The 22,330-nt window shown below is 41.9% G+C and overlaps 1 protein-coding gene across 1 annotated transcript in view; it reads right to left on the bottom strand.

Moving 5' to 3' along the window:
• The window catches only part of CNTN5 (contactin 5), a 242,953-nt gene that overhangs the window by 138,077 nt on the left and 82,546 nt on the right, over positions 1-22,330 (bottom strand). The window contains exons 6-7 of the mRNA XM_088668387.1: positions 17,993-18,095; positions 5,295-5,476 (exon numbers count right to left, since the gene is read on the bottom strand). Of these exons, the coding sequence (XP_088524513.1) occupies positions 5,295-5,476; positions 17,993-18,095 (285 nt within the window). The remainder of the gene's footprint in view (positions 1-5,294; positions 5,477-17,992; positions 18,096-22,330) is intronic.

A 22,330-nucleotide genomic window follows, 5' to 3' on the forward strand; every position in this document is an offset into this window, starting at 1 on the left:
AGTGATAGATTGCATGTGTATTTCTAGTGCCCTATGCTCTTAGTTAACACTTTAAAGCATTCAGGTTTGTCTGGTGAAGTGAAAAGGATATTGTGTTGTTGAGGATGATCAAGTTTATTTCTAATGGTTAAGTCCATTTTAAAAAATGTAATTCAAGTAAGTGGGGTCAAACTATCAAAGAGGGATGGTCAATGCTACCTTACTTTTGGTGAAAATCATACTAGGCAAAGAATGGAAAGGGAAAAGGAATCCTACAATAGAGCAATTGTTAACATAATTATGGCAAATTGCAAAAATTAAACTATTTTTATATGTGACTAACAGAAAGCAGCTCAAGCAAAGACCCTCTTGTGATAAATGGGCACCGTTCGCCATTTATGAGAAAGGAAAAAATTAATGAGACTAACCAAGTCAGCCAATTGTTTACTTTAATTAGAACATTAAGTTTGCGCTGATAAGATATTCGGGTCTGGAGTGTTTTGCTGCCATGTAATTACAAAAATGCTGTTGGTACTATTTAAAATAATAATAATACAAAAAACACACAGTTTAAAGTAATACAACATAACACAGTTTAAAAGGATTCAGAGACACTTTAGAGCAAAAGTGTGCCCCTGATTCTGCAGTCCTGCACAAAACACTGCCCCCCCCCCTAGAAACATGTCCCGGCACCTCTCATTTCTAGGAGATAAGGATCTTGCAACTCTCATTTATGCATCTGCAGCCAAAGAATGAATGCAATCATTCTGGCCCATTGGGGGTGGGGGATTGAACAGGAACATTACAATTATATAAAGTTATTGCACTCCTTTCCCCATTTAGACTGATGCCTCGCTAATCTCAAGATCACTTACTGCAGTTTCCTGGAAGTGAGGATGGATGGATCTATTACTTTTAACCATAATTCCAATCCATGGTTTCTGCATTAATAGTGTGTGTGTGTGTGTGTGTGTGTGTGTGTGTGTGTGTGTGTGTGTAAAGGTAAAGGGACCCCTGACCATTAGGTCCAGTCGTGACCGACTCTGGGGTTGCGCGCTCATCTTGCGTTATTGGCAGAGGGAGCCGGCGTACAGCTTCCAGGTCATGTGGCCAGTATGACAAAGCCGTTTCTGGCGAACCAGAGCAGCACACGGAAACGCCGTTTACCTTCCCGCTGTAGCGGTCCCTATTTAGCCTGTTTCCCCTATTTTAAGACGTAGTCATAAAATAATCCATAGCAGGATTTTTAAGCATTCAGGGAATATAAGCCATACCCCGAAAATAAGACATAGTGATAGGCGCAGCAGCAATGCCGGCCGCGGCAGGAGGAGGAGGAGGAGGAGGAGGAGGAGGAGGAGGAGGAGGAGGAAAAAAATAAGACATCCCCTGAAAATAAGCCATAGTGTGTTTTTTTTAAAAGGAAAAATAAATATAAGATGGTGTCTTATTTTTGGAGAAACACAGTATCTACTTGCACTTTGACGTGCTTTCGAACTGCTAGGTTGGCACGAGTTGGGACCAAGCAATGGGAGCTCACCCCATCGCAGGGATTCGAACTGCCAACCTTCTGATCGGCAAGCCCTAGGCTGTGTGGTTTAACCCACAGTGCCACCTGCGTCCCTGTGTGTGTGTGTGTGTGTGTGTGTGTGTGTGTGTGTGTAATCTCCCCTCAAATTATATAAATGCATGTTTAAAGTTTCTTCTCTCTCACTCACTCACTCTGAATTTGGAAGAAGAAACAATGTAGGGCAGTGATGGAAAGGCCATGACCCTGCAAAGGCGGACAGACTCCAACTCCCATCAGCCTCACTTAGGCATAGAGGAGAAATTCAACTCAGTTCTCATTTAAAGGCAACCTTCCCAAATTCACACTATCCAAAACAATATCCGGATAGCTCAGTTGGTAGAGCATGAGCCTCTTAATCACAGGGTTGTGGGTTCCAGCCCCATGTTGGGCAAAGGATTCCTGCATTGCAGGGGGTTGGACTAGAAATCAGAGGTAGGCAACCTAAGGCCAGGGGGCCGGATGTGACCCAATCGTCTTCTCAATCCGGCCCATGGATGGTCCAGGAATCAGCGTGTTTTTACATGAGTAGAATGTGTGCTTTTATTTAAAATGCATCTCTGGGTTATTTGTGGGGAAATTTTTTCCCTTCAAAATATAGTCTGGCCCACCACATGGTCTGAGGGACAGTGGACCAGCTCATGGCTGAAAAAAGTTGCTGACCCCTGCTAGATGAACATGTGGTCCCAACTTTCTATGATTCTATGTGGACTGGAACACAGCCACACTTTGAGATTTGCACTTTTTTGAATTCTGAAATGTAACTCTCCAACCTAGTAATGTGTACAAGACATGCATCTAAATGCATATGTTAATAAGAATAACATAGGGGGGAAATATATCAAGCAAGAGTGCTTTGCATATCCTGGCAAAAATGCACACAAAATGTGTACCCTAGGGGGAAAAAATCAAACTAAAGAGTAAATAAATATTCTTATTTTTAAAAAATTAATTAATTTGTAAGGTGGTTCGTAATTGTGGAGAAATGAATTTAAGATTGAATTCTTTCTGTTTTGCTCTTTCCTCCCAAATTCGACAGCTTCACCCAGCCAGTGGTCTGGCATGATGGGAGTTGTAGTCTGGTAACATCTGAAGGGCAGGTAAAAAGGTAAAGGTAAAGGACCCCTGGACAGTTAAGTGCAGTCAAAGGCATCTATGGGGTTGCGATGCTCATCTCGCTTCAGGCCGAGGGAGCTTTCCGGGTCATGTGGGCAGTATGACTAAACCGCTACTGGTCCAACAGAACACTGTGATGGAAACCAGAGTGCACACAAACACTATTTACCTCCCCGCCACAGCGGTATCTATTTATCTACTTGTACTGGTGTGCTTTTGTACTGCTAGGTTAGCAGGAGCTGGGACAGAGCAATTGGAGCTCACCCCATTATGGGGATATTCAAACCGCTGACCTTCTGATCGGCAAGCCCAAGAGGCTCAGTGGTTTAGATCAGAGCACCACTTTGGCTACTGCCATTCTAGGGTGTGCAAAGATCAGGTGAGGCCATGGGGAGGTCCAGCAAGATGGGTCAGCAGCCTGCATGAGCTGAGTTGTGTGTCCTTAAACATTTACCCAGTCTCTTCCGACACACTCAGGCATTCCTCAGCAGAAAGGTCAATGTGGAAGTGATTCCCCAGAGACATAAACTTTGAGAGGCACCCTGAGTGGGCCATGAAATCAACTAGAATGCTGGGCTGAACAGCGGCAACAAGTTCACGACAAATTGCAAGTGACTAAAATGACATGGGAGGAGGAAAACACTTTTTTTTTTTAAGGGGAGAAAAATAACCCAGAAAAACTAGAAACCTGCAAAGCATCTTGGGCCTTGCCAAATCGAACATGAAGCGTCTTTTGTCACTTGCAGGGCTGGACGTCAAGCCAAGTGGCCGAGACAGAAGCAGTGATTGTTTCCAGAGTGTCAGCTGTATCAGGCAATCATGGTACATCTTGTTGTCAGCATTAGGTAAGCTGGGAATCAAATCGGCCAGTGATTGCATGAGAGCAGACAGGCTGACGCTGTGCATTCTTGGGCATTCCCCAAAGCATCCATGGTGAACTGGATCAAATTCAACTGACAAACTGAGCATGATTAAGGCAGACAGGGAAGCTAGTACCTAAGGATGAATTGCAAATCAGAGCATTCCCCAGAATGACAGGTTTAATCCCAATACCCTGTCTGAAGCTCTTCAAGGAATGGTGTGTAAAAGATGGTTGCTTAACTGTAGAAACTATAGAAAGGAACCTGTAGCGATGCCAGGCTCTTATAGCCAAGGCTTGTTTTTGAAGCTAAAACCCCCATAATTGTGTGAAAATAAGGTTAGTGCACTCCAAAGCAATGGTCAAAACTATTGTTATCTGATTTAGCCATCAGTAGCACCTTAAAGACCAACTAAGTTTTTATTTTGGTATGAGCTTTCGTGTGCATGCACACTTCATGTGCATGCATACGAAAGCTCATACCAAAATAAAAACTTAGTTGGTCTTTAAGGTGCTACTGAAGGAATTTTTTTAATTTTGTTTCAACTCAGACCAACATGGCTAAATCAGGTAGGTAAATTATGGGTGGGGGGAGAATATTAGGGATGGACCAATAATACTTACAAATGATTTCTGCCAATTCATTTGTTTCTGGCACTTATTATGCATCTATTAAAAAAAAATCTAGGGGTCATTCAATATATTTAATAAGGTCACTGTATATAATAAGAACCTCAAGAAAACATGCAATCCAATGTCATCTCCAGGTCCTTAAGCTTTTGGAGGAGAGATTCGGGCACATACTGGAAACTGAAGTTTTGTGCACATAAAATGGATTAACATGCTCTACTGCCTTGATGCAACATATCCACTTAAAAAACACAAGACATTTTCATAGATAGAAAGGTGATGGGGAAATGCCCTGAATACTGTGGGATTAACAAATGGTTAACAGAAAGATGGATAAGCACCTCACAAGCAAATCAGGGTGAATTCAGGATAGATCCTTGCTGTTGCATATCCTCCCAGCAAACAAGTAAGGAAAAAAATGCTCAGTAAAGACTAGACATGTGGTTGTGTCCAACTAATTTTTGGGTCTAAATTAGTCATGATAATTAATTGGAATGGGTCTATTCTGAGTAAATATCAGCCGGATATTACTCATGGTGTAACCTCCTTGTAAGATTTGTGCAATAAATTAGGAAAGTGAACTGGCCCTCAGTAGGGCACAGTTCTCAGATGATTGAAACTACTGGTAGCTCTGTGCAGACCTCCTCCTGGTCAGATTGCAGAAAGCTTCAATGAACTCAGTTGGACTTAGACATGAGTAGGGGCAGTTTCTTACATTTGGTTTCTGACTAGTCACTGATTTGCAGCCAGAAGTTAAGACTGAACAATTTTGCTATATTCATAAGATAAACCTCATGCATATGGCGAGATTGTTCAGTCTTAACTACTGCTGAAATATGAAATATCCCATCTGTATTGGCATTCTGCTGCCTTCTGAAAGCAGGCCTGTTTACACAGGCATCTTCTTGATTTCCAAACCTGTCTCCTGTTTGAAATAGTGTCTTGTTTTAATTGGATTATTGCTTATTTCAATGATAACATGTTTATATTTAAATGTTTTAATTGGATTGTCTTTCTGTGGATTTTAATTATTGGATGTTTATTTTCTGATGTTTGTGTAATAGCGTTATTTACACCTGTAAGCTGCTTAGAAGCTCATTTTGGTATTAAGCAAAATAATTAACAACAACAACAACAACAACATACTGTATACTTGCAGCTGTCCTCTGAAGACATTCCTTCCCCGTGAGTTTTCAGCCTTACATTCATACGTCCCTGCATCTTCCAGCTGCACATTTGGAATTTCAAGAACCGCTTGGGACTTCCGCAGTCGGGCTTTGCTTGGATTGGGGCCATTCACTTTCCTCCATGAGATTGTTGGAACTGGGCTGAAATAGAGAGTGAAGTGATGATTAGCTCTGCTGCTATTAAGAATATAGATCCTGTTACCTGCTAATTTAAGTACTTAATCGTCTAAGCAGCAATAAAGTGTAATCACAATTAAGGCTCATGAACTGCTTGATATATTTCCGTTTCTACTGAGAATATTTAATAAATTCTGTCATGGACACTTCCTGGCTATTTGAGAGTAAATTTTCCCCTCCCGCAGCTATTAAACTATGGAACTTAAAATGAACATATATTATCTTTCATGAGCTCGGAGAAAAGCATCACACACTGAAATCTTGATGCAAAGACTGATGCTTGGGCCGGGGCTGTGTGTTAACATTCCTCATGTTTTATTACACCTGTTTTGCAAAAGTTCATGAAAGAATCCGAACACCATAGTTTAAAACTACTGCTAGAGGACAAGAATCCCAAGACTACATTAAACGTAGCCAAATTTTGTGTTTCTGCAATCAATCGCAGGAAGCAAGTGGTATGATCAATAATGATCAAACCCCTAAATGTTAACTACAGGGGGTACGCTAATAATTAATTTTAATTTTTATATTTAAATCCTTGTTATATTCACACTGTCCTTTGTATTTTTGATATGTTTTATGATCTGTGATATTGTGCGTGTTGATGCTGGTCTGCAACCGTATTAATGAATTCATTCATTCATTCATTCATTCATGTATTCCAGTTTATCTAGGAGAACTTCTAAAATAAATACCAGAACTGGAGCATTCAGAGTTTATCTCAGCTTACAGTTTCTCTAACGCATTTGCATCCCTCCCACCCCTATCTATGTCACCAGTTCATATTTCCATATGAATAAAACACTGCAAAAACAGAAAGGGGAAAGGAGGCAATCTTCAGGGACTTATGCCTAAAATTGCATCGGGATTCTTTTATGCAACAGGGATATACAGTACATATAGCCCTGCACATTGGTGGAAAACAACCACCATACTGGGCGAACAAAAAAGAATATTGATGCACATGCATTGGTAATGTAAGGATGTGTGTGAGATTGAGATACACAGAGACAGGGTATTATAAAGGAACTGAGAACTACAGTGAACTCCACTGGCATATTTAGAGAACCAATGTGGTACAATGGATACAGTGCAAAACTAGGGCCCAAGAGACCAGGGTTAAAATCCACACTTAGCCGTGAAGCTTGCTCTGAAGGGTAGGACTGGAACCAATGGCTTCAATTACAAGAAAGGAGATTCCGACTAAAACCAGGAAGAACTTTCTGATGGTAAGACCTGTTTGACAATGGAATGGACTCCCCCGTGAGGTTGTGGTCTCTCCTTCATTGTAAGTTTCTAAGCAGAGGTTGGATGGCCACCTGTCATGGATGCTTCAGCTGAGATTCCTGCATTCCAGAAGGGACTAGGAGACCCTTGGGCTCACTTCCAACTCTAAAATTCTATGTTTCTATGTTTCTCCGTGCGCATGGGCTAGAGACCAGCGAAGAATTATCTTGTCATCTGCCTCTTTAAGCAATCTGCAGCAGATGATAGCACAACGGCAGAAAACATGTTTTGCATGCAGATGGCTCAGGGTCAATCTTTGGCAACTTGGTTATAAAAGGAATGGTTCCACTTTTTTCTGCATTGATCAGGTCACATCGGGAGTATCTTTGTTGTTATTCAATTTCATTTCCCTTCATCCCAAAGGTCTCGAGGGAGGCAAACACACAAACAAGAAAACAGTGAAACTATCTAAAAACAAAAACCTCTGAAAACAATTCTAAGGCTGATATAATCTGGGAATGAAATCTACTTGAAAGGCTTGTTGGAAATGGAAGGTGTTCAGTAGGCTTAGAAAAGACAACAGATAGGGTGCCTGTCTAATATTTAATGGGAGGGAATTTCTATGGGTAGATATCACAACACCAAAAGGCTAATGCCTATAGTCTGTGGAACTGAGATCCTGATGAGATGGTAGCTGCAGGAACCCCTCATGTGCAGAGTACAGAGACTGTCTAGTTCTCGAATTTATAAACTGCTTAATCAAAGCGCTTTCTCAGTGATGTACAAATAAAATTGTTGCTAAAATCCACAAACCAATGAAAAAACCCGATACAGATAAAACCATAATTTAAATTAGTAAATCTTATAAAATGAATCCCGATAACAAAAATTCTAAGTCTGGGTGGGCTTGCATAAATGAAAAAGTTTTCGGCAGGCATCTGAAACAATATAGTCTAATGTCAATAGGCAGGGAGTTCTGAAGGACAGGCGCTGCTGCATGAAAGGATCAACTTGTAAATGAAGAATTACTGTCATTATCAACTAATTCATAAACCACCTTTTCTACCCTTAAATATGTGCTCAAAGCAATTCACACAAAGGTGAAAGTCTAATTACAGCAACAATATGTAATAAGTTATATAATATCAAAAGTTGCATCCTACGGTCTTTGTCTTGTATTTAGCAGGAATTTGGACAAATGACCTCTACATATCTATAGAAAGCTAAGTGAGCAGGTGATGAGAAATACCTTTCCTTGAGACAAAAACAGGCATGGTCTGGCCATTTATAAGACAGCTTCCTACATTTCAGATAGAAAGAAGAATCATTCTAATGTATTTCAAGAGGCACAAAAGTTTCTAAGCAATTTGGCACAGCAAACTTTGAAGATATCTAACTATACTTTTTATCTTGTTTTAATTGTATGCCACATCAACTTTACTGCTATCAATTACAACTGGAGAAATGCTGGAAGATTTTTTTAAAAATGTCATTCCTTAGGCCATTAACAAGTCTCTTTCAAAATTTTACTGCCCCCACCCTCTGATGATGAAGTAATAAGCCAATTTTTCAAGGAGAGTAAAATACTTTGGCTGTAAAGTTTTAATGATTTCAAAGGAAATTGCTCCCAAATTGCAAATCACTATTCACAGGCAAGTTGTAACTTGCTTTAATGAATCTTATTTTCCTTACAGAAGACACCAGTCACATGGATTTTATATCTGAGATGAATGTGTGTGTGTGTGTGGATATGTATATGCAGATATTTCTCCTCTGTTACTTCGGCAGAAAATAAATAGAAAGACTGAAAAATCAAGAATACTGTCAGAAGACTTTATGATTATTATTATTTTTGCATATTTTTATGCCTATTTGCATAAAATCCCAAGCCAGATTTAAGATTGCCGGAAGAAATATCAACAACCTCAGATATGCAGATGACACAACCTTGATGGCAGAAAGTGAGGAGGAATTAAAGAACCTTTTAATGAGGGTGAAAGAGGAGAGCGCAAAAGATGGTCTGAAGCTCAACATCAAAAAACCCAAGATCATGGCCTCTGGTCCCAAAACCTCCTGGCAAATAGAAGGGGAAGAAATGGAGGCAGTGAGAGATTTTACTTTCTTGGGCTCCTTGATCACTGCAGATGGTGACAGCAGTCACAAAATTAAAAGAGGCCTGCTTCTTGGGAGAAAAGCAATGACAAACCTAGACAGCATCTTAAAAAGCAGAGACATCACCTTGCCGACAAAGGTCCGTATAGTTAAAGCTATGGTTTTCCCAGTAGTGATGTATGGAAGTGAGAGCTAGACCATCAAGAAGGCTGGTCGCCGAAGAATTGATGCTTTTGAATTATGGTGCTGGAGGAGACTCTTGAGAGTCCCATGGACTGCAAGAATATCAAACCTATCCATTCTGAAGGAAATCAGCCCTGAGTGCTCACTGGAAGGACAGATCCTGAGGCTGAGGCTCCAATACTTTGGCCGTCTCATGAGAAGAGAAGACTCCCTGGAAAAGACCCTGATGTTGGGAAAGATTGAGAGCACAAGGAGAAGCAAATGACAGAGGATGAGATGGTTGGACAGTGTTCTCGAAGCTACGAACACGAATTTGACCAAGCTGCAGGAGGCAGTGGAAGACAGGAATGCCTGGCGTGCTCTGGTCCATGAGGTCACAAAGAGTCGGACACGACTAAACGACTAAACAACAACAATGCCTATAACAACAATGCCTATATGAATGGCTTAGTCAAAAACACAACTTCTAGATATTCTAGAGAAGTTGATGCCCTTTTTTGTTTCAGTTTTGCTTTGAGGGAAATGACCTTTATAGGATCCAGGTTGTTATTCATTGATAATAGTAGTCAAATTAATCCTTTGACTTAAATGAGTCTACTTTGAGTATGATTAGAGTATGGTTTAGTTGTCTGTTACCCTCTGTCCGTTGCTAAGGCTTATTAAACCGGGAGGTATTGTTTTGTTTGTTATTATGCTGTGTACTTTTTTGCTTTTATATGGTAAACCACACTGTGTTTCCCGGATGAAGGGCGGTATAAGACATTCAATAAAAGCTATGCAATGAAGATGCCAAATGCACCTTATTCTGGAGAGGGAATTTCACAACTCATGGCTGCCACATACAACACCTTCTCGCAGGCCTCTCCCTCCTGAACCTCTGAGGGTGGCGAAGATACTAAGAGAGCCTCTTCTGCCTCCTCTGCCAACTTTAGTACCCAATAGGAAAGGAGGCAAGACATTTGGGGTCTAAGTTTCTTGGGGTTTTTTAAAGACTCGTTTCATACCCTCCAATGGAGTGCAAGATATGATGCTATCTTCTGGGGCCTCACCCCCGTGGCGGTCGCATGATCCTGGTCCCAAAAAGGTGGTCAGGTGTGTGTTTTGGGGTGCCACGCAAGATTGTGGCCCCCAGAAAAGCTTTTTTCTTGGTTATATTGTGTCCCAAAATCGCATGAGAGCAATATGGCCGCCACGCTCTCATGGGGAACCCCCCCCCCGGGGTGTTCTGTTTTTTTCGGGGACAGTTGAGGGGTTTGTGGAAACAAACCATTAACCAATGCAGCTGTTTTAAAACAGGAGTTGCATATGTGTTCTAAACAGCACCCTAGCCAGCAATCTGGCTGCTGCATTTGTGATCCATCGAAGTTTCTGGATCGCCTTCAAGGGAAGCCCCATGTAGGGCCCGTTGCAACAATCCATTTCAGTGAATGGACTAATGGAGACAACCCCCGCTTGACTGAAAGGGTCTTTGCTCGCCATGCACTCTCTTTCTTCAGCACTTCCACCCCTCACTCTACCCAGTCGTGTGGCCAGAGTTTGACAGTCACACATGGTGCTCTTTCCCTGTTTTAGTTTTTAGCTCCTGGAGCTCGTGGTGATTGGCAGCTCCAAATAAACACTATTAATAAATCATTAATCTGTAACTAAAAGCCCAGACTCTTCTACGGGACTCCTGCCAATTGCCTACCACAGAATGTCTCTCAGGAATTTAAGTCATTCTCACAATTACAATGGAGTCGAAGCTGTCTGAGGCAGCTTTGAGCTGAAATCACAAGGAAATCAGAAATGCAGAGGCCTCCCAGCATTTGGAAATCAGTGATAGCCAGGCGTTTGTTTATTTTGCACTAAAATGCTGAACAATAAAGAGACCTCGCTCCTTAATGATTGCCTGGTGAAAGGTAACAATGGAAACATTTGTAAATGCTATTTGGAGGGGGGGGGAGGCGAAATTGTATGAAATGAAAACCTAAGAAGAGGAGGAAATTTCAGGCATGTTTACCTCCTGATTCAGCCTCCAGCTGAATCCTGAAATGTCATTCATCTAATTATTACAGAATGAAGTCAAAAGCAGTTTTGGTGTACCTGGTCCCCCCCAATTGTGTACTGATGCCTGGAAAAGAGAGATAAGGACTGCAAGAGACTAAATATCGCCCTGCTTCGCTATTAGTAGAAGGCCTGCCTTACTAGATAACCCTTCACTGTTTAGCAATAGAGGCCTTTTCTTGTTTTTCGTTTCAAGTGCGAGGCACTGAAGGTGTTTCCTTCTCAACCTTTATTTTTTCTCTTGCTTGATAGAGGTGAGAAAGCAGGGGATGGGCTTGGGAGCAGCTAATTCCATCCCATTTCAGCTTTTCTGGTGCTCAGTAATCAGTCTGTCTGTCCTGTTTGGTGTTTGGATTTTTTCTGGAAGAACGTGTGAAAATCCTGCATTTAAACTGTAATAATAATAATAATAATAATAATAATAATAATAATAATAATAATAATATATTTCTACCCTGCCCAGCTGGCTGGGTTTCCCCAGCCACTCTGGGCAGCTGTAGTCATTTTGCATACAGTTCATCACAAAACACACACACACACACACACACACACACACACACATAAAATACAATTTCAAGTGCTTTTCGGTGAATCCTTTCCATAGAATACAAAATTTGGTATAGGGTTTTTTGTTTTTTTTTTGTTTTTAAAGAGGAATGCATACTTTGGTGTGCAATCTATAGCATACAGCAAAAACACACATCACAAAATCTAGGTAAGTTGAGTTTTGAACTGTAAACAAGTTTGGGAGCACTGGATTGGGTCAGTTGGCCAAAAAGAAAATTGGACCAAACAAATTCCTTTTCCTTCTTTTTCAAAGCGAAAGAGGAAGATGTTCTCTGTCACTGTCCTTCTTAGACAATATTGAGGAATCATCATCCTAGTTGACTTAACTAGGTGACTGTTGGATTCATAGAGCTGTGCCCTCAGAGCCAGCAGCTCCATAAGGCAAGTGGAGGCAATTGTCTCAGGCGGTGGGCATGGGAGTGATGGACTGGCATGTCCCCAACCTCACTCATCTCACTATCCATCCTGTGATGCTTCTGTGAGGCTCTGCCCAACCTCCCTGCTTCACTCTGACGAAGGGCCAAGGGGGGGGGGGTCTCACCCCACAAAATGAATTCCAATCACGCTGTATAGGTTTCACTGGTATATATTTTTCACTGTGCAAACATGGAACTTGCATATTTATATTTCCCTGTCCATTGTGCTTAGCCAGGAATTTGGTAATTAGGGTAAAGATGAATACAGGAAGGATGTAATTGATTATATATCTAGCTAGTTACCCGTCCCATATGAGGGGATATAAATCTGAAATTTCATAATCAATATGAGAAATTTCATTTGCTTCTCTCTTACTGTTTTATCAATTTCTTCATTTGGGACTCTGACACATTTATTGATTTAATGATATGAAGACACTAATTCTCAATCATCATTCATGAGCAACAGTAAAGAACATAATATTTTGTAAAGGGCAGTTAGACTTCATTAAACTTTTTGGAAACTAATATCTGGCAACGTGAGTTATTTTCATAGGGTTTACAGATTTCAGCACACAGCTAATGGCACTGGGTATATGGCAAATCCACTGGCCAGTGTACCATGTATGAACTCTGATTTGTTTCAATGACATTTGTGGGTGGGGGGAAGATTAGAAAAAAAAATTGTGTTAGGGGTCTAGGTTCTGGGTATAGACCCAGCACTGTAAGGAATTATTTTGTAGCCTCTTCTATGCACATTTACTCAGGCAGAAGTTTTACTGAGTTCAATAGAGCAGTTTCTCCAAAGTTATTAAGATTTTCAAGCTTAATAATGCATTGTTGCATCTAAGGACATCCATCAGAGCTTGGAAAGTTCAAAGAACCTAGTTCTAGTTCAAATTCAATATGTCTAAACAGAAACTTAATTTCAATTCAGTGCACATTCAGTTCGTAGTTGAATTCAAATGTATCCAAATGACCCTCAGCTCCCCCCCCCCAGCATTCAGAATGTTGAATGTTACAAGGTTCTGTGGTGAAGTATAAAGGCCCCCGCTTTACAAATGTTCACTATGCAAAAATTCACTTATCCAAACATAAGGAATTAGCACCCAAACGTCACCCTAAACACTAAACAGATATCCGAACAGAGAACATTTTTTTACTTCCTTTGCCTTTTGCTGTTTGGCTGAGGACTGCAGGGAGCATGTGGGTGCTTGGACAAACTGGAGAGCATTTTTCCTGGGTATTATTATTATTAATAATAATATCAAAAGACAGACACGGTGGATTGTGAGTTGTTTAATTTAATCTCCCTTCAAATTATGATCTTTAAACTCAAAGGCTCTAGGTGTTGTTGTTTTTTTAAAAAAAGTAAGAGAATGAACCTGAAGATAAACTAGAAATCATTCAATGAAATTAATTCACTTATTGCAAATTATGGAAACTGCTTCAGAGACCTCAAAACTAATTCAAGGGACTTGGTTAAACTAAACTAGTTCATTTCAAGCACAGGCAGCCACCGGCAATGGCTGGTCATTTCCATAGGCAAGATAAGATATGATCTATCTGACAAACTGAAATGACTATTATGTTTGGATGACTTGTGACTTTAATAAGTAAACACAGTCCTCAAAACTGTTGGCACGAGATCACCATGATTCTTAACAAGACTTCAGAGTCTTGGATGAGAAGCTAGAAAGGGTGAAAAACAAAATAAATAAATCAGATTGACCTTGAAATATTTGTATATGCCCGCCTTCCCCTACTGGGAGCTATCCAGATGTTTTCAACTAAAAACATCTAGAGGGCACCAGGTTGAGAAGGCTGAGAAAGGCTATTATTCATTAACGCTGCCTGCTTGACCATGAAGTAATATGGATGTTCTTTCACCGCTGATTCCCAACTGAATGATGGGAGCAAGTGTTATTTCATTCCTGTATTTCCCGATGGTTCGGGGCAATTTTGCAAGAGACCCAGTGTTGGCATATTTCATTGTATGTTAACATTTGACAGAGGAGAGCCAGGGTCAAATCCATAAAGTTCTTAGGGTGACATTGGGCCATACCTGCCAAGTTGCTGTCAGATAAATAAGGGACCGGGCCGGAAATAGCAGACTGGAAGTAGCGCTGCCGCCATTTTGGAACTGGGCGGAGCATGCTCAGAAGTGACTTTTGATGCTGCTTTGCCCAGTTCCAAAATGGTCGCCGCGCCAGAAGTCACACTGCAGCCATATTGGAACTGGGCAGAGCAGCATCAAAAGTCGCTTCTGAGCATGCTCCTCCCAGTTCCAAAATGGCCACCACACCAGAATAAACTGGGGAAAAACAAAAAAATCTGTTTTTTAAGCTAGGAACAGCTGGAAAAACTGGTGTTTCCCGGGGAAAACGGGAGACTTGGCAGCTATGCATTGGGCCAGTCACTGTCTCTTAGCTTAGCCCAGAGTTGTGGTGAAGATGCATGAGGAAGGTAAAATCATGCTTCACCACCCTGAGTATCTTGGTGAAAACATAATTAACAGACATTTTTCATGCAGGGAAGTAGAAACATGTGTGTGCGCTCTTGTGAACTGTTATGTATGAAGTTCCCAGAACTTTGCTTTTCTGTGTGTATTATTTATATTTGGAAGTGGTTGCATCCCTGTACCCATTTCATGTATTTATACCCCTCAGGGAGAGTTCTCGTGTATTTCGAAACTCAATTCAAAGATGTTACAAATATGCATTCTTGTCAGGGGCGGAGGAAGGGGTATGTGGTGGAGGCGGGCTGCCCCGGGTGTCACCACTGAGGGGGGGGTGATAAAATACCGGGCGGCACTAACCACGGGGCCTGCAGTGCACCTGAGCCACATGTCTCTCCTGGGAGTGATAAGGTGGCTTGTAGGGCAGCTGAGCGGGAGGAGGCATCCTACCCTGACTTGCCCCGCCCCTGCAGCTGGCTGGCCCCGCCCCTGAACACATGGCACGTGCACTGCCCCAGGCGCCCAATCAGCTTTGCTCTACTGCTGATTCTATTTTCAGTATCCCTCAATGTGCTCCTTTATTAGAAAGAAAACAAGCTGTGTTGGTCTATGAGAGGAAATCCCAAAATCAAAATCACAACACACGTTCATGACATTTTAAGTGCCCCCAATAAAGGTGCTCCCTAACTGTGGATTTTGGATTTTCTACTCCAATGCTTCCTTGTGGAGCGTTTTGGAGACGATGTATGTACAGTGGTACCTCAGTTTGCGACCGCAATCCGTTCCATGGAGGCGATCGCTCCCCAAATCGGTTGTTTGCCGAAGGCACGCTTCTGCACGTGTGTGAAGTGCCAATAGAGTGCTTCTGCGCACACGCATGCTGTGCAAATCGCTTCTGCGCATGCGCACGCTGCACAGATAGCTATTGCGCATCCGAGTGCCACGGAACCCGGATGTAAACACTTCCGGGTCCGTGGTGGTCATAAACCGAAGCAGTTACAAATGGTGGCGGTCGCAAACCGAGGTTTGACTGTACATAAATCCAAGGACCACATCACCTGCAATGAGCTGGACCCCTGCAGTCATAATGTATTGCTTGTGTTTGTTGTAGCTGGTTTTAGTGTTCATATTATATTTGTAAGACACTTTGGATCACTTTGTGAGGAAAGCAACTAAACCAAAAGCAACAATTATCTAAATAGTTTATAAGAATGGATACATGCACACTATATCTTTGAAGCACATCTGAAGCACGTTTTCCCCTTCAAAGAATTCTGGGCACTGTGTTTTACCTCACATACAGCTACAATTTCAAGCAACCTTTCACAGATGACAATGCCCAGAATTCCTCGAGAGGGGGACGGTACTTCAAAGGTGCTTTAAAGGCATAATTTGTACAAATTAAGGCTTCTTAAAAAAAAACCAGATAGATACAGTGGAACCTCAGTTTATGAACACCTCGGTTTATGAATTTTCGGTTTACGAATGCCGCGGACCCATCTGGAATGGATTACTGTAATTCACTTTCCATTACTTTCAATGGGAAAGTTCTCTTCAGTTTATGAACGCTTCAGTTTATGAACAGAGTTCCGGATCCAATCACACCCATGCTTCGGGTTAAGTACGCTTCAGGTTGAGTACTCCGTGGACCCGTCTGGAACGGTTTAATCCACTTTCCATTACTTTCAATAGGAAAGTTCGCTTCAGTTCATGAACGCTTCAGTTTATGAACAGACTTCCGGAACCAATTGTGTTCATAAACCGAGGTACCACTGTAAATTACCAGTAATGAAGCTATTTTAAATGGTGTATTTGTGTTTGTTTACCTGTTTTACAGGCAAGGGAAAGTGTGAAGGAGTTTGCAATTGCAGGAAAGGACAGGAGCACACTTCACACAAAAAAGACGTTCTATTAAGCCAAACATGTTTCAAATCTGCATCCTGTACTATTGTTTGGAAAGTAATTTCAAGGTAATAACTGTCCTGCAACAGAATTTGGAGACCAAAGACTCACGTTGGTTGTGTCCAAGAGTGACTTGAGTAAGGAATTCATATTCAAAATGCATTGGACTCAACAAGGCATCGGAAGTGCCCTTTGTTCCCTTCTTCCCACATGGAAGGCTGGCATACAAATGGGTAATCTTGCATGATGATATGCAAAATGGCTGTATGGGGCAGACTTGCCCCTATACCATGTGGGAGACGCAGGGATCAGCCTTACAGTGGGACCTCGACTTGCGAGCTCCTCGACATCTGACATTTTCGACTTACGAGCGGGAAAAGTGGCTGCGTGCTTACGATTTTTCCGACATCCAAATGGAAAACCCGTTCGTGACTAGATGCGGTTTCCTCGACTTACGAGTTTATAGATGCGGTTTCCTCGACTTACGAATTTTTCCGTTTCCAATGCATTCCTATGGGAAACCGCTTTTCCTATGGGAAACTCGACTTACAAAGGTTTCGACTTACGAGTGTGCATTTGGAACGGATTAAATTTGTAACTTGAGGTCCCACTGTATAATGAAGTCAGATCATTAGTTCATCTAGCTCAATAATATCTACACTGACCAACAGTGGTTCTCCACTACATCCTCAGTCGTATCTGGAGATGCCCTCAGTGGGTTGAGCCTGGACCTTCTCAACCCATATAGGCCTTCTCCAGGTGTTCTACCACTAAGCTATGATCTTTCCCAACTTGCAGTGGATACCTATGCTGCCACAAGGGCCCTGGCTGCTACTGCATGGGTGCAACTGGGCTGATGCAAAAACATTTTGCTTCTGGTGATGAAGAACAATATGGCATCCTTCTGCTCTCGTGCTACCAGAAGACAGTGGACTCGCAGTTGACTCTCACTTCAGCGATGCCATCTTCCAGCACACCTGAGGGAAACAGGCTATCTCTGGGAGCACAGGGGGTGCTGTGTGGTACACCCAATTCTAACTTCCAACACCTTGATGCCACACACCCGTCATATGCCGCCTGAAGCAGTTGTTTCACTTTGACTAATGGGAGGGCTGGCCTAGCAGCCAGGTTGAGGGGACCAGTATTCTCTCAAGTCATACCAACCTCAGACTCTAGCAGGCATGTCAAACCTGCGGCCCTCCAGATGTTTTGGCCTACAACTCCCATGATCCCTAGCTAGCAGGACCAGTGGTTGGGGAAGATGGGAATTGTAGTCCAAAACATCTGGAGGGCCGCAGGTTTGACATGCCTGCTCTAGAGTTACTGCCTCAACAAAGCAGCTTAAAATACTGAGCCATGTGACCTGCAAACTTTCTTGACAAAGTATAGAATTCATAATTGCCTCCTGAGAGACAATTCCCACAATAGCTGGCCAATATAAATTTAGCATAAGGATCAAGGAAGGGGACTGTTTTGTTGCAAGATTCAAAGTGCTAAATAACAGGCCCCAATATGAAATATGTCATATTTTAATAACCAGTTGTGTCTAATTATGGAAGAATATGTACTTACTTGCCAAGTGCAAAGCACTCCATCTTAACAGTAGATCCCTTAGCAGCTGTAAGTGTGTATGGAAAATGGACTTCAATTTTCGGCTCGTATTCCCCCATCACACCTGGGAAATAAAGAATGGTCTTTAAAAATAAAATGAATGGCATTGTTGGTTTCCAGTTGTAGAAGGCTTATCGTCAGAGCCATCGTGGCAAGGTTGCTAAACAGCTAGATAGCAATGAGGTTCATTGTGGAAGGAAATAGTTATAATTAGGATTAAAATCCCAAACATCACCTAGAACTTCTCAGTAATGTGAAAGCAGCATTTTATTTTTAAAGAGCAGACAACCATTTCTCGTGGTGTATGTTCTAAGTCAGGGCTTCTCCAACGTCTGAGTTCAATGTCCTCTTGGTGAGCTTGTGAAGCTGTCACCAGCCCCAACCCAAATTCTAAGGCATGTAAATGAAATAAAGTCAAGGAATATCAATATATAATAAGCATTCATCCTCAATCACTGTTACTAGAAATAAAAAAAAATGTAAAAACAACACCACCTTATTAAATACAGAGATTGCTCATTCGCAAGGGAGGTGCACTCTGTACATGCTTGTGCCCTTTATTTCTGAGGATCATAGTTACTAATTAATTTTTTCACACTATAAGTCACAAGTTTCTTTTCCACCCCCAAGTCTCTACATTCACCCCCTGCAGGTCGACTCCCATTGACGCCAGTGGGTCATGCTGACCATTAACATCCCTGTTGCCTTACAATAAAATATCTACTTAAACTTTCATCTGGCCTGGAATCCTGTGAGGTTTTTCAATAGGTTAATCACCACTAAATTCAGAAGGATTGCTTCTTCTTTATTTTTCATATAATTTTTATTGCAGTTTTAAAGTAAAGGGGGGGATGCACAGAAGGAAAATAAGAAAGAAAAATAAATAAGGAAGAGAGGAGCGAGATAGTGGAAGAAAAACATTATGCAGCATCGGTGCAGACACGAAACATGAATGTAACATAAATATTGTTGAGGTTTCTACATATTTCGAAAAGAAAACTCCATAACTGGTGTTCAGAAGCCTACTGTCCTCAACAGTGGAGTAGAACATCTACTATGGAGACCGAACATCTATTTTGGCGATAGAACGTAGCCATTATGGTTAGCAGATATTGATAGCCTTCTCCTCCAAGAATTTGACTAATCCTCTTGTAAAGGTATCCAAACTTATGGCCATCACCGCCTCCTGTGTGCAGAAAATCTAATGAACATACACCTACACTGTGTAGTCAACTTCTGGGATGTCGAAAGTCCTGTCCAGAACTTTCTGTGTGTGCCCTATTCAAATGTCCCTTAATGTTTTATTTGTAAAAGTAAATTAAAGCAAGCAAACAAAGCAAAACCCGATCTTTTTCATTTTACTTTATTCAGGCTAGCTCTCGTTGCTTCAAATATAACTGTGTGTGAAAAGGGACACCGAGCATCAAAGACGACATCTTGTTAATTTATGTATTTCATTCACTACGTGACATGCCGTACTGGTAAAAATTTGCATTGGGCCATTTTATCACTCTTTCTAAAAATAAAAATCACGCCAGATCTGTTTAAGTCAGAAAAAAATAGCAGAAAGCGGCAAGAGGCAGCTATATGGCCTCTTCCTCACAAAAACAAATTGATGTGGAAGACTGGTGAAAAAGTTGAACTAGAACCTGGGAACATATGTGCCAACTCCTAGGGGCCAAGCCACTTTCACACACCCCATATGTATGTATGTATGTATGTATGTATGTATGTATGTATGTTTGTATTTGTGGCAGCTGGGCCTCCTCAATGTTCAGAGGGCATTCGGCTCCAGCTGCTGGCTCCTCAGAACATTGTGTGTGTGACATCAGGACGTTGCATCGGGCCCCTCAATCATCTTGAGAAGATGTCACCTCTGCCTAGGAGACAACACTCTGGGCTTCTGAGTTCAGATAAAAAGTGAGTAAGAGGAGCCATGCTAGCAGTGTAAAATAATAATAATAATATATGCATGGAATGGAGAAAGTGGACAGAGTAGTCTTATCCCTTCACTCGTAACACTAGAACTTGAGATCATCCATTAAAGCTGAACGGGAAAAAGAAGGACTTCTTCATGCCACAACCATGGAATTCACTACCATAGGAGATAGTGACGGTCACTATCTTGGACGGCTTTGAAAGAGGATTAGGCAAATTCATGGTGGGTAAGACTAACCTCAATGGGTGTTTTCTTCCTTCAGTGTCACAGGTAGTATGCCTCTGAATGCCAGTTGCTGGGCCTTGCATTTGAGGAGGGTACTGGTGTCTTCAGGTTCTCCTTGTGGGCTTCCCATGGGCATCTGGATGGGTACTGAGACAACAGGAAGCTGGACTAGATGAAACTTTGGTCTGATCCAGCAGACCAGCATTGCTTACACTGACTGCCAGTGGTTCCCCAGCAGAGCCGGCCCACACATGAGGCAAGGTGAGGCGACCACCTAAGGCAGTTTCATAGCTTTGGGGGGATACTTTTCAGACTGGGGGATGCCCAGCCATCTGTTGCTGTGTCCATATAACTAACAACTTGGATGCTGATCTGAGACAGTATCATTTCTAATTATGTAAATCTTAGTGCTAAAAAAATGCATTTTCTAAGACATGTTGTTGTTATTTAGTCGTTTAGTCGTGGCCGACTCTTCGTGACCCCATGGACCATAGCACGCCAGGCACTCCTGTCTTCCACTGCCTCCCGCAGTTTGGTCAAACTCATGTTGGTAGCTTCAAGAACACTGTCCAACCATCTCATCCTCTGTCGTCCCCTACTCCTTGTGCCCTCCATCTTTCCCAACATCAGGGTCTTTTCCAGGGAGTCTTCTCTTCTCATGAGGTGGCCAAAGTATTGGAGCCTCAGCTTCAGGATCTGTCCTTCCATATACTAAGACAGTATATATTCTAAGACATATACTGTACTTATTTGGCTTATATCATATTGAAAATTCAGTGCAGAGGAGGAAGCACTTTTCCCTTCATGCAAATATTTTGGTTTTATGGTCATATCCCTGAGCATCACATTCAATATGTTTGCTCCATGATGCACTTTATGTATTTTATCAATCTATTCTTTCCTTGCTGATTCCTGCTAGACTGTTCTTTAGGAGCAAAATGTGTCCTTTGGCAATCCAGAAGAAGAGCCATGAGAGATCCCTACATGGTAACATTTCCAGCAGTTCTACTTGAGACAGACTGTGGAATGAAATATTACAGTCACATCCTTCTCACCCACCCCCTGGCTAGATAGTTCTATTCAAACTATCCCGGCTCAAAATAATTTTCATATTGCATGCAAGGGAAAAAAACTTCCAAGGTCTAGACAGTGAAGGAATGAGTCACTTCTCATCTAACAATGTATTCTTTAAATATTTAGTAACTGAAGATTGTTGCTTAATAAACTGAGATGATGCTCAATAAACTGGGATTTGGCAGTGATTGCAGCTCAGAGGTAGAGTGCAATTTTCAGTTTAAGGAACAGATAGAAGATCGTGCAAAAAAACACACACACTGAAGAGTGACTGTGAGTCAGAGTAGACAATACTAAGCTACATTATGGACAAATAATTCAACCTGGTGCAAGGCAGAGGGCAGTACTATATTTTTATATATGGAATTATTAGTTGCCTAATAAGTATGGATCCATCAACAAAAATGGAATAACAGCAATATACTTTCCAAACATTATATCTATCTATCTATCTATCTATCTATCTATCTATCTATCTATCTATCATCTATCTATCTATCTATCTATCTATCTATCAGGGTTGCCATACACCCGAAATTTCCGGACATAGCCGGAATACAGTTATTGTAATATCTATTTATCTATCTTCCCTGGAAAAGACCCTGAGGTTGGGAAAGATTGAGGGCACAAGGAGAGGGGGACAACAGAGGACGAGATGGTTGGACAGTGTTCTCGAAGCTACGAACATGAGTCTGACCAAACTGCGGGAGGCAGTGGAAGACAGGAGTGCCTGGCGTGCTCTGGTCCATGGGGTCACAAAGAGTCGGACACGACTAAATGACAAAACAACATCTATCTATCTATCTATCTATCTATCTATCTATCTATCTATCTATCTATCATCTATCCAGTGGCGGACGAAGACTTTCCACAGCCCAGGGCGGCACTGTGGGCGTGCACCTGGGGGCAGGGCGTCGCCCCCACACAGCACGCATGTGCAACATTGCCACGCATGCAGCATGTACAGGAAATGCAGACCTTAGTGCATGCCGGGGTGCTGCCGCCCGGGATCCTCCACTTGCGGCTGCAGCGGCTTCATCCCTGCGCATGCGCTGGGGGTG

Source organism: Zootoca vivipara, chromosome 4, assembly GCF_965207765.1.
Source record: "Zootoca vivipara chromosome 4, rZooViv2.hap1.1, whole genome shotgun sequence".
In the NCBI taxonomy this organism is placed as follows: domain Eukaryota; kingdom Metazoa; phylum Chordata; class Lepidosauria; order Squamata; family Lacertidae; genus Zootoca; species Zootoca vivipara.